Genomic DNA, 14,012 nt, shown 5'->3' with positions numbered 1-14,012 from the left:
TAAATGAGTTATAGGAAAAAAATAGATAGTAAAATCATACTAATGGTGCACATGAATTTACCCCTCAGACCTAGATAAATCTAAGTACCAACAACAAAAAAGAAATGAAGGACCTGAATAGAATTTTGGAAAAGTTAGATATGATAGCCCTGTGAAAAATATTGAATGGGAATACAAACGAATATACCTATTTCTCAAGTGTGTATGGCACCTTCAAAAAATTCACCATTTATTAAAGTATAAGCACCTCACAAACAAATGATGAAAAAATATTATATTAATTATGTATTTATATAATATAATAATTATATATAGTGATTAATTATATAATAAATAAAAATATTAAATGCATCTTTCAGTGACCATAATGCAACAAAAGTAACATTCAATAAAGGGTTGAAACAAGGATTAAAAATTGGAAGTAATTTAATCCTAAAAAGTGAATCAAAGAACAAATTATTATATTTGATTTAACAATAAAATTAACTTTCCTATCAGTAGTTTACAGCAAACAAACAAACACTTTGAAATGTAAAGATTGACACAGGGTGAAATGAGGTACTTAGTAAAAGCAATTATACCTTAGGCTAATATGAACAAGTAGGTTAAGGAGAGCAATCATGATTTCAGACAAGGCAGTAGTAAAAATAGTGGGGCTTTTTGGTTTTAAAAGAATATATCTGGCTAAAATGAGTAAAATAGATGTCACCATGGTTAATGATGGATGAACTTGATCCAATGGCAATAAACTCCTCATAGTGCCCTGAAACCCTAAAATATATCAGACTTGATTCTGAGAGAGAGCCAGAACACTCATTTTATACTATGATTCTAAGAGAAAACCAAATTATTGTTACTTGCAGGTGATATAATTATGTATTTAGAGAACTCTAGAGATTCAACTGCATAATTAATTGAAATAATGATAACTTTGGTAAGATACTAAGATATATAAAATAAGTCCATAAAATCATCAGGTTTTTTTGTGTATTACTAAGAAAACATAACAGGAACATATTTTTTAAAAAATTTAAATAGCTGTAAATTATTGAGTTCATTTACCAGACATACTCAGGAATTAACATAACCAAAATAATTTTATAAGAATGAACAAAAACTTAACTAATTGAAGATGTGTTCATTGTTTATGGTTGGACCATGCCAGTATGATAAAAGTGATGATATTGTATAGATTATCTTACAGATGTGTTTTTTAGTACCATACCAATCAAACTACCCTGGGGTTATTGTACAGATGTAGATAAAAATAATAATAGACTTTGTCTGTAGAAACAAAGAGTTGAGAATCTCAAGGCAAATAATGGGAAAAAAAGAAGCAGGAGTAAAGGAGACCAACTTATATTAGATTTCAAACTATGTTAAAAAGCAGCAGTTGCCAAAACTATTTGGTAATGGTTACAGAATAGAAAAGTTAATCAATTGACAAGATAAGGTAAACCTTAGATAACTTGAGTACCAGCATTTTGGGAAGTCTTTGAAGAACTGCAGATGTCTTCTTGCTACCCCTGAAATCATATCATCTTAAAAGAAAGTCTTAAGTTTTAATTTTAGTTCCTAAGTTGAGTTTCCTACTTTTTCACTATTGTTCCCTACTCATCCTTCCTCTTTCTATTTTCCCTTCTCTATTTCCATCTCTTAGAAGTTGATCCATCATTCTTAGAGTTCTTCATACATATTCTCTATTCTTTTTTAATTATCATAATCAGGATTATTTTTTAAAGGTCTTCTTAGTCACCAGGTATGTCCTAAATGTGCGTTCAGAAACTATAATATGTATTAGGCTTTCCAAATAGTTATTTATAGCAGTAGATTTCTTTTTCTCTCTAGGCTGTTGTGGTGACTGATGGAGAACGGATCCTTGGCTTGGGTGATCTTGGCTGCAATGGAATGGGCATTCCTGTTGGCAAACTGGCATTATATACTGCCTGTGGAGGGGTGAATCCTCAAGAGTGTCTGCCTGTCACCCTCGATGTGGGAACTGAGAATGAGGTAAATGATTTCTTATGGCCCAGTACATTTAAACAATTAGACTGATTCTTATTTTCATTCTTCTCCCTGTACCTGGAATTTATTTTGTTTTTTCTTTTTTCTTCTTCTAACCTCTGTCCTCAAGGGTTAACCTTTTCCATACTTACTTAGTATTTCACTCGCCTTCTCATAAATGCTTTGTACCCTCTCTCTTAATAAGTAGATGTTGCTCTATCACCGCATACATTAATTAGAAATATTCTTTCTGCAAATATATGGATCGTCCCTATAGCTATGATACTGTTAAGGGTTTTGCCCAATATGAATTGTTCTGGCACTAACACATTTTTCTAAAGACTTTGAGTGTGACATTTTGTGCTCCTACATCAGTTTTAGGATCTTTGAGTGAAAAAGCAGATTATCTACCTTGCCACTCACTCTTTTTCCCAGCTGGTAGCTAGGTGATGAATAGCAACATAGAACTAAAATTAAAGGGAAAAATCTCCACGATGGATATGAGAAATAATAGTCAAATAGGAGGAAGATCCTCAGACACTTGTTTTATAATTGAAAGCTAAATCCAACATAAGTAGTCATCACATAAAGTCTTACCCCTCAAGTTGAGATGGTTTAGTCTTTATAGTTATCATCTTAGCATCATTAAATTATGAAACCATTAAAAAATTAACCTTTTGCTTATATTAATACATTGTTTTTCTTTGTCCTTTTTATGCATTTTTAATCAGGTTTGATTCTTAAACACCTGAAATTGGAATCTGTTACCTGTTATCTAGATCATATAAAATCTAGCTTTTCATACTAGCATGAATTCTTATTACCTTACAGACATATTCAGTTTTTGTAAACCCAAATTGAACCCATCTATCAGGTGAGAATATCGTAAAAAGTTCTTCTAACAAGGTCTCTGAAAGAAAATTTTCTTTAAAATGGAAATATTTGCCGCATCATGAGATTTTAAATAGAAATAAATAATATATTTTAAATCGAAAGGGACTTTAGAGCTCATCTAGCTCAACACCCTCATCTTACTCATGAGGAAACTTATTCAGAGAAGTTAGTTGATTTGTCCAAGGTCACACAGATAGTAATTTACAGAGCCAAGATTCAAACTCAGGTCCTCCATACTCCAAATGTAGTTCCCTTCCCGCTGTACTATAATCTTTCAATGCTTATCCTAAATGTTTTCAGAAATTTTTGAAATCACTGAAAATGTTATCGCCATTGTTGTGATTTCTGCTTAGTTTAAAATGTTCTACGTCAATAAGAAAATACGTTAAAAACAAGTAATGCTCAGAAATCAAGAAATCTATGTGGCATCTTAAAATATTATTTATGAGAGGTGATAGTTCACTGGCTATCTCCCCCTCCTCTCCCCACTCCTACCCCCCAAGTAGAAGACTCCTGGCTTCCTTTAAGGTTCGTCTCAGATCCCATCTTCTTTAAGAGGCCTTTCCTTGTCCAATCCTCCCTTACTCTCTGCCTGAGGGCGCCCTCATCCCCCTCCACCCCTCAGCCCAACCCCTTCTTCCTATTGTTGCTAGGTCCTTCGGTCTGAGCTTACCTTCCATTTGCTCTGTCTAAATCTCCTATGTACGGTTATTTTCATATTGACTTCTTCCATTAAAATGTAAGCTCTTTGAAGGTAGGGACCATATATTTGCCTTTCTTTGTATCCTTAGCACTTAGTACAGTGACTGACACATCGTAAGCTGTTTAATAAATGCTTTTTGACTGACCGACTGACTAATGATGAGAGGAAGTTACTACGCCAAAACCGAAGGAATCTATTTGAAAATTATGTCTTTGATCAAGAGAAAAAGTTATAAGCATATGGTTACCAAATAAGAGTTAAAAATATTAGTCTTTCTGATATTTTTGATAGAATCAGCCAATTCTTGGGGTAATCATCAGGGGTCTTCCTAGGCAATATTGTGAAGTTGACAGTTTCTCCTCTGTGTCCTCCCACCTACCCTTCCAGCTTCCTTTTATGTCTCTTCTGCTGGAATTTCTTCAGTCCCTTTATGCTACTTGAATACCCAGAGGTCCATTTTCCATTTTGACCTCCCTAATAGTTCCACAGTTGGGGGCAGGTAAGTGGCTCAGTGCAGAGAATGCTGGGCCTGGAGTCAGGAAGACCTTAATTCAAATCCAGCCTCTGACACATACTAGTTGCATGATGCTGGACAAGTCATTTAACTCTGTTTGCCTCAGTTTCCTCATCTGTAAAATGAACTAGAGAAGAAAATGGCAAACCACTCTATTGTCCTTGCCAAGAAAAGCCCAAAAGGGGTCATGAAGAATCAGACATGACTGAAAAACAACTCAACAACAACAACAGTTACACATTCTTGGGCTTTATCCCTTTCCTCCCCCTCTCCCTTTTTGTTCCCTTAGGGCCACATTTAGAAAGAAATCTAAATAATTAAATCAAACAAAGCGAATCTGAGGACCAGGGGTCAAAAATACCAATTCTTACTCTCTGTGTGTCCTTGGTGAAACACGACCTTTTGGTATTCAGTTTCCTCCTCTGTTAGAGTTTTGAACCAGGTGACCAGTAAGATCCCTTCTAGCTCTAAATCTGATATCCTAAAGCGTGAATAGTACTTCTAGAGATCAGTCTGATCTGGAAATATCTATCCATTATTAGGCTAAACAGAAATTCCTAGAGACCACAGAATTTCAGAGACATTGGGGGGGGGGGCTTTGTAATCATTAACTGTCATGTCAACTTCTTGTAAAGGCATTAGACACCCTGCATTATTTCTTCTTCTCTCTTGTTTTCCTTTTTCTTTCCATATTCAATGCCTACCCTCTCTCCTTCCATAATAGTTCCAAAATTATCTGATTTTTATCAGTAAGGCAGAAAGAGCTGTGGTGAAAAGTGCCAGTCCAACTCCTTCATTTTAGATATGTGTTCTTTTTCACTCCAGGTGAGAAAATTGAAAGTGAAAGTGCCGTTGAGATTTTTATTTGGGATGAACCCTGAAACTTCTTGAACTTTTGAAACCTAAGAATCATCTATTTAAAAGAAAATTTATATCTAAATATGGCTTAGTTGATGTCAGCTTTTGTTATATGAATTTGACGCTTTTGAACGTGTGTTGTTACATGTCCATTTTCAGTTTGAGAGTTCTTAGCATTATTAATATCTCTTTGGATTGTGAACAGGCTCCCTGACAAATCCTGAAATAAGTTACCTAAATCTTGACTGTAATCCAAGTTACACCAGTTGAAGAACATGAAATATTGATCCATTGACTGTTTGGTGGATAGATGTTCTTTTGAAGATCCATTTTTTTTCTCCCATCACTAGAATGATTATTTAATGCTATGTACCTTTTAACTTCGCTTTTGCTAAAGTTACAATTTAAACATTTAAAAGAAAGAATATTATGTTAGTAAATGTCTACTCATAGGGACTTTTTAAGCAAGAGGGTAGATTAATCATTCCCTGTAGCAGATAGCATAAGTTCGATATTCAATTGGCAGCAATTACAACTAGAGTGTGGTGTGATCATATTCCTTCAAGGGTCATTAAGTGGATCATCTTAACCTAGTAATCTCTACTCAGATGGAAATGACAGGTCTAATTTTTTTTTAATTTTAATAATTGATTGTTTCTTAGAGGTTATTTGCTTTTTGCTTTGGTTATTGCTTTTTCCTTAGAAGAGAAATCATACATATATAATGGATTATTTTGGAGTCAAAGCCTGAGAAGGTACTTAATAAATTTATATTTAAAAATGAGTCAACCCCTTTTGATTAATATCCATGCTGCTGTGATCACATGTATGGGAGATACATTACCCCAAAAGAGTGAAAACCAAAGAAATAGGACACTGGAAAAAATCTAGTGTTGTTAGTATGCCACTGACGTGCATTAATATAATCAAGGAGGCAAGGATAGTTGAGTCTTCGGGCAAGAAGACAGCTGATAGTGTCAATAGGCCTAATAAGAACACCAGCCTGCCCCCTACTCTTGAACCACTCTTGAACTTGGAAGCAACAGATAAAAACAGGGAGGGCCAGAACCTCTGGACTGTTGTCTTTATAGCCTAACCCATTATTTGTTATAGAACTGTTTGTCTTGGAATGAGGAGAATGAAAGAATTAGGAGAGAATTCTTCATGGTAGAAGAATAGGGCTGATGCAGTTTAGGGGTTCAGGGGTGCTGGGACCCCAAAATCACAATAAGTGGGTCCTGCCCAAAAGAATTTGACCCAAGCCTTCTTTCAACCAAAGACAAGGTTTATTAGAACATCCATCATATTGGGCAGACTCTTAAGGAGTCTGAACATGGGTAAGCAGTGGCTAGATTATAAGAAGCTAACCAGTGGCTAGATTTTAAGAATCTGAGCAGTGGCTAGATTATAAAAAGCTAAGCCTTGGCTAGATTTTAAGACTCTCAGCATCTTAATGGAGACAAGATGGACCTTATGTACAGAAAGACTGTGGGAGGGGTCTAGGAGTGGCCAAGTAGTTTGGAGTGACTGGAGGAGGAGGGGTCTAAGGAGATCTGGATGGGAGTGGCCAGTAAGCTGGGGTGAACAGAACTCCTGGGACCTGGACAATGGAGCCTAGCTAAGATTAAGTTTGGGAAATGGCCAGGGGTCATAGGGAGGTAAAACAATGGAGGGGGGATTGGGTGTAGGCACAATGAAAGGCCAGTTGATGGGAACATAGCCTCAGGGGAATGCCAGAGATTTGGCCATGTGGGAAAGTCCAGGGTTTTTCTTTTCTGGGGCCCAGATTCCAACCCCATCAGGGCTACAGGGGTCTGGTGTTCATGCACAGATCTGTAGGTCTTTTTGTACCCCTATGTTGAGTATGTTTCTGGAGAATTATGCGTAAGCCATGTTAGAAATTTTCAGAGATCTTAGACACAAAGAATGCCGAGAAGTTTGAGCAGTGACTCTGTCCAAGGTCTTTACAGCCATGTCTTTAACAACACCTACCAAGCCCTTCCCTTTTCTCTTTAACATAGTAGTGCCAAATGTTATGGGAACCCTGTCTTTCAGAGATTATTGAACATTAACAGAAGAATACTCTATGTCAGAGTCAGCATCCTTTAGCATATATGCCAAAGATTTCACTGGGGCCTGGTGTTGTGGCAGCATATATGCTGCCATGTCTTTTTCTGTTGTGGGAATTACTACCTGTTATCTTCCTGCTGCTGGCAAGAATCAGCTCCATCCTATCTTCACTTTACCCATTCTTGCAATAATCCATGCATGGTTACCACACACTCAGAAGAAAACCAGAGAATAGTGGGGTTCCAGTTTGGAACCTCACTTTAAAAATGTTTCTGACCTCTTCTTTATGTTATATCAATTTACCAAGAATCCTTTTGTGAATGGTTAGCTTATTTTACTGTAGCATAATCTACCAGGGTTTCTCCTACCTCTCCCCCACCCATCTGTCATGACTTTGTTTTCCCTAATTGTCATAACTAAGGGAATAAAAAGCCTCACCTTTGGGCCTCTGACTTGGTGGATGTCTAAAGATCACTTGAGTGACCACACCGTCCCCTGCTCAACACACGTTTCCTTATAGAGGCAAGGGCCAGTTCTATAAAAGCCAGTTGCCATTATATCCTCATTCATTGTCCTTGCTGTGTTTAAGCAGAGTAAACTTTTTGCTAGCTGCTCAATGACTGGAAGTGCTTTGCTTCATTTCAACATTGAACTTGAACTAATGGAGTGACAGCATCACTTCTTTCCCTAACACTTGGTGGTGTTGTGGAATCAAAGGGTTAGCCTCATATGTGGGCCATGTGGCCAAATTTAAATTTGTTTTAAAATTTTCAAGGGTTTAAATATGTATATATTAAATTGGATCTGGAAGTTGTAATGTGGTAAAGCTTTCTGCTAATTACAGATCTTTCTCTGAAAGATGGGTATGATGGGCATTGGAAGTGGGAGGGAAATAATGGATCCACTTGAGAAAATTTAGGGAAAATAAGACAATATTATATGTTTTTCTCTTAAGAGTACAAAAGGAGCTCTAATTATGTATTCTAGAATAAATGATCCCTATTTCCTTATTGCTGAAATTGATTCCAAATAAAGAAAAGGCCATATGTTATTTTTATATTAAGACTCTGACCTGTGTTACCTTTGCTGAGTGTTTTTTGTTTGTTTGTTTGTTTTGGGGGGGGGAGGGTTTTTTTTGATGAGGCAGTTGGTGTTAAGTGACTTGCAAGGCTGGAGCTCTATCCATTGCACCACCTACCTGTTCCTGCTTTTCTTAATAAACACTTAGCAATGTAATGGAATTTCTAGCTCACCTTGCTTGCTACCTGTACTTTGTGCGTTTTAGTATAGATAGCTAAGGTCATGTCTTTTGTTGCTAGCTCCTTCCTTGAATTTTGTCTCTACGAGTTTCTCAGCGTCTTTTCTGCCATTCTTCTACGTTGTAGCTACTTTGTGTATTATCTAGATGGGTCTACATAGGCAAGTTTTTTCTCTTTTCCTCTCTTTACAAACTCTTTGCACTAATATGTATAAATATATTCTTACTAACACCTGTTAGATGCACTCCATCCCTGTCTTGTGTATACCCAATACAGTCCTAATAGTGAATTTGTGAATTTACTCATAAAAACTGGTAGTATTCCACATGCCTTCCTCCCCTTCCATTAATTTATTTTAGAAAAATCCAAATATACCCCAGCCATGGAGAAATATAAGAAATGCATTGTTGACAGGCAGTTCTGCTCTAAATTCTTTTTTTTTTAATCTAGCTTTCTCTCCTTTTCTCTCTTCCCTCTCTTATCTTTCCCCTTATGTTATGATACCTTTTTTCTTCTTTCTCCCATGCCTAAGGTAATTGCACACATAAACAATGCCACTCTCAGCACCCAAAGCTAAAAAGGGTTATTTCTCCCTCTACTAGTATATTATGAGTACTTGATAAAAAATGTGCAATATCTGTTTTTTTCCGAATACTTCTTGACCACAACAAAAGCACTATCAAAATGGACTTTTAAAAATTAATCTTATCAAGTTACTTTTTCATCCTAGGATCAATTCTCAAGTATAATGTCGAAAAGATCATAATTGTCTTACTTTCTAAATTCACATAACAACATCTTAAATACTGTTATTGTCAGATGAATTTCATAACTTTCATCACCTGGTAAATTCTGCTTTGCTGTGCATAAGTATTCAAAGGAATTAATTACATAATTCTAGTCATACTTCTCTATGGCTGATATTTTATATCAGAATAGAGAATGTGAAAGAATGTAGAAAACAAAACAAATGTTGACATCTTTTTCCAATTATTTCCTTCCTAATTCATTTTTAGAAAATCTAAATATACATGCACTATCCATGAAGAAATAGAAGAATTTTAGTGCTGGCAGCCATTATTAGCACATTGGCACTTCAGCACCAGCGGCTCAGAAGCTGCCAAGATATTATTTAAAGTTTTCTATGGATGAGAGAACAGCTGGGATTTGAAGCTACACAGATTTCAATTGAGCCATTTTTGAATGAATTAAAGAGTTAGCTGCCGCATATTCTGCAGACTTTGGTTCTGTGTGTGTGTGTATGTGTGTGTGTGTAATAATTAGACCTCTTTTCAAAATAAATTTTATTTCAAAACAGTTTTGGAGGCCGCCACCCCTTTTTTTTTTCTCTTTTTGAGCAACTAGAGATCACATATGTTACTTGAAAATAATTCCATTCTTTTATGGTGAGTGGCTAAAAAAGAAAACATGAAATGGTAAATAAGTAATCGTTTTCTTTAATAGAGGACAGTCTTGACAAGTATAAGTCAATATATATAATTATCTTGTGAAGCTATTAGTGCAGATACTCTTTATTCCTATTTTTTTTAATAAGGAAACAGCATCAGAGAAGGACATAGATATGCCAGAATTGAATCTTAAACCTTCTGATTTCAAATCCCTTTTTAATTTGTCATGCAATCATTTTGCCTAATTTTCATGAAATAACATTGACAGGCTCAATTGACATCAACGTAAAAGCTTTCACTAGAGGGTGGAAGTAATTTGGTTATATATTGGTTTCATCAATTAATTAATACAGTCTTTCATACAACAACTATTAAGTGCTTACCATTCTACTCTGCTGGATGTTGGAAGCAGTTACAGAGTTCAAGTACACCTAATCTTTGCCATCATAGACCTTACAGTTTAGTAGAGAGATAAGACCACAAATACAGATATCTGTAATACTTAATATTACATATTAAGTCCTTTGGACATTTGCAAAACCAAATGTTGTATATATGGTTCAAGGGGAAATGTCATGGGATCAGAGTTTCAAAGTTGTAAAGGACATCATAGTCCATCTAGTTTAACCCATACCTGGATAAAAATCTGCCATTCTTCTTTTCTTTTCCTTTTTTTTTTCTTTTGTTGAGGCAGTTGGGGTTAAGTAACTTGCCCACAGTCACACAGCTAGTGAGTGTTATGTGTCTGAGGTCGGATTTGAACTCAGGTCCTCCTGTCTCCAGAGCCAGTGCTCTATCTACTGCGCCACCTAGCTGCAGCTTCTATACTATACATTGCTTCTATTTCTGTCCTCTGGCGTCAAACAAAACTATTCCATTATCTCTTCTACAAATACTTTAAATATTTTAAGCTCTTCAAAAGCTTAAAGACAACTATCATTTTCTAAGTTTTTTTCTTCAAGATAAATATTCCCTGTTCCTTCAGCTAATGACACTCTCCTGACTGTAATGCCAAGAACTGACTACAGTGCTTCAGAGAGCCTCTGACAATGACAAAATAGAAGAGAACTATTAACATTCCCCATTAAAAATGCAGTGCCTCTCTTAATGCAACATTAGTTGTTGTTTTTGTTGGGGGCTAGGAGAGATGGCTGCCGTGTCATTAAGTGATGCGGAAGATGGGGAGAGGCAGGTGGTTGAGTGATCATAAAAAGAATTTTGGAAGAACTGGCATTCACATTGAACTTTGAAGAGTGAGTGAAAATTCACAAGATGAAGAAGCGTCAGAAGACCATTTCCTGTATCGGGATGAACATGAAATTAAAAGCAAGAAGGTAGAAGAGTGGGATTCTGAGGCAGTTCATTATTCATTTTCACTGAATTATAGGATTGTAGAAGAGAATAATCTTAAATAAGACTGGAAATATAGGGCAACACTAGCTTCTTGAGGGTCTTGAATGCCAGGCAAAGAAGTTAGAGTAGAAAAAGTTTAATAAATCAGAAGAGGAAGGTGGAGGTCAGAGGGGAACGAATGATGTACCCCAGCCAAGTCCTTGGAGGAATTGTGAGATTATGATTTCTATAACCTCTTGATAGGAGTGAGGCAGTTTTTGGGAGAATGTGAGAGGTGTCATGGGGGAAGAATTAAAACCAGAGAATTGAAGAAGGAATATCTTATTGAGTGAGAAATATCTGTTAATTCTCTTTTCCTCACCCCGATATGTCTTCAACTGAAAAACAAAACTTTTCTTTACTCTTGTGTTTCCATTTCAGAGTTCCTACTTAGCTTTGGTCTTTTTATCAGAAATGTTTTTCAGTTTTCTATTAAAGTTCCACTTCCCTGTACATTTATACTCACCTTTTCGGGGTCAGTTATTCTTGGTTTTAAAGCTACCCCTCTTAGGGGCAGCTAGGTTGCTCAGTGGTTAGAGCACCAGCCCTGGATTTAGGAGGTCCTGAGTTCAAGTCAGGCCTCAGACACATAACACTTACTAACTGTGTGACTTGCTTGGTTAGCCAAAAAAAAAAACAACAACAACAAACTAAAAACTAAAACTACACCTTTTGCCTTCTGGAAAACAGTATTAGTATTCCTAGGTCTCCCTTGAAACTGACAGGTCTTGTGTGATCCTTACTGTGACTCTTTGGTACTTGAACTGCTTCTTTCTGGATGCTTAAAGTATTTTTCTTTGATGTGGAGCTCTGGATTTTGCCTGTGACACTCCTGGGTATTTTTCTTTTGAAGATTCCTTTCAAAAAGCAATCAGTGATCCTTTCTAACTTTAACCTCTCGTTCTAATAGATCTGAGAAGTTTTTGGCTTTGTTTTTTTAATCATGGTTTTTGGGAAGTACTATGATTCCTAAATTATCTCTCCTTGACCTGCTTTCCAGGTCTACTGTTTTTTGTATCAGATATCTTAAGTTTTCCTCTATTTTTCAAATCTTTATTTTGACCTAATATTTCTTGCTGTCTGATGGAATCATTAATTTCTGTTTGGTCTATTCTAGTTTTCAGGAATTCCATTTCTTATTACCATTCTCTTCTAAGTTATTTTTCCTCCTTCCAGTTTTTTCCTCCAAAACAGTTATTTCCTTTTTTATCTCTTGCTCTATTTGTTCTAGACATTCATGTCCTTGTGGAAAATCCATTTTTTCTTTGAGTCTCTGCTTATAGTTGTTGCAGAATTATTCTCTTTTTAAAGGTTTCTAGATTTGCAATAATTTTTGATATTGGCCAATGTCTTCTTTTTTTGCTCATCCCTCTAGCTATAATTTCTTTTTTTCTTTTCTAAAAATAATTATTTAATTTCTTTTTAGTTTTCGGAATTCATTTCGATAGGATTTTGAGTTCTAAATTTTCTCCCTCTTCTGTTCCCTCCTCCCCAAGGTGGCATGAAATCTGATATAGGCTCTACATATACATTCATATTAAACATTTTCACGTTATCATGTTGTAAAGAAGAATAGGGTCAATGGGAGGAACCACAAGAAAGAAGAAACAAACAAAAAAGAGCAAATAGTATACTTCTATCTGCATTGAGACTCCATATTTCTTTTTCTGGATGTGGATAGCATTTTCCATCATGAGCCTTTTGGAGTCGTCTTAGATCGTTGTATTGCTGAGAAGAGGTGATTCTTATCAAATTTAGTCATCATAGAATGTGGCTGTTACTATGTACAGTGTTCTCCTGGTTCTGCTCACTTCATTCAGTATAAATTCATGTAAGTCTTTCCAGGTTTTTCTGAAGTCTGCCTGCTCATCATTTTTTATGGAACAGTAGTATTCTATTACGTTCATATACCACAACTTGTTCAGCCATTCCCCATTTGGTGGGTGTCCTCTCAATTTCCAATTCTTTACCACCACAAAAAGAGCTGCTATAAATATTTTTGTACATGTGGGTCCTTTTCCCATTTGTATGATCTCTCTGGGATATAGCCCTAGAAGTGCTATTGCTGGGTGAAAGGGTATGCACATTTTTATAGCTCTTTGGGCGTAGTTCCAAATTGCTCTCCAAAATGGTTGGATCATTTCACAACTTCACCAACAATGCATTAGTGTTCCAATTTTCCCACATCTTCTCCAACATTTATCATTTTCCTGTTTTGTCATTTTAGCCAGTCTGAGAGGTATGATGTGGTACCTCAGAGTTGTTTTGATAGATTTGCATGAAATAATGGAGAGTAAAATGAGCTAAACCAGGAGAATTTTGTGTATAGTAATAGCATTTTAAGAACTCCTTTGAGTGACTAAGTTACTTTGACTATTATAAATACCCAGATAAACTACAAAGGACATATGAAGGAAGATGCTATCTACATCTAGAGAAAGAACTGATAAATAGGAGTATGTATTGAATGGTGGGTGGGTGGGTGTGTGGGTGTGTAGTGTCTATCTAAGTATGTATAGAATAGTGTGTGTGTGTACACATTCACACACACGTATCCAATGATCACCATCTCTAGGACGGTGAGGGAAGGGAAGGAAAAAAAGCAGGTGGGGGAGTTACACAATCACATATATTTAAAAGGAATAACAAGTTGTGTATAATAGATCTGCAGTTTCATGTACAATCATCTTTTTTTCCATTCTACTTTGTAATGGAAATTCTTGTTTTATTTCTTAATTTCAGAATAGAAGAAATAAAATTTTAAAAAAAGTAGAGTCTCCCCTTATGAACTAAACATTTATTTCTAACATTTAGTAATGAAAAAAAGAAAGATAAGATAGTAACTAGATGGATCAAATTGTCAGTTTTCCTTTTAGGACATGTGAGACTTAATATAGATTGGGTGACTG

The 14,012-nt window shown here is 35.8% G+C and overlaps 1 protein-coding gene across 1 annotated transcript in view; it reads left to right on the top strand.

The window, feature by feature from the left end:
- The window catches only part of ME1 (malic enzyme 1), a 264,699-nt gene that overhangs the window by 115,934 nt on the left and 134,753 nt on the right, over positions 1 to 14,012 (top strand). Inside the window, exon 5 of the mRNA XM_027856507.1 lies at positions 1,849 to 2,010. Coding sequence (XP_027712308.1) covers positions 1,849 to 2,010 — 162 coding nt within the window. The remainder of the gene's footprint in view (positions 1 to 1,848; positions 2,011 to 14,012) is intronic.

Source organism: Vombatus ursinus, unplaced genomic scaffold (assembly GCF_900497805.2).
Source record: "Vombatus ursinus unplaced genomic scaffold, bare-nosed wombat genome assembly UNPS02000582.1, whole genome shotgun sequence".
Lineage (NCBI taxonomy): Eukaryota > Metazoa > Chordata > Mammalia > Diprotodontia > Vombatidae > Vombatus > Vombatus ursinus.
Note: the sequence above shows the minus strand (reverse complement) of the source record. Positions and strands in the feature narration are given on the sequence as shown.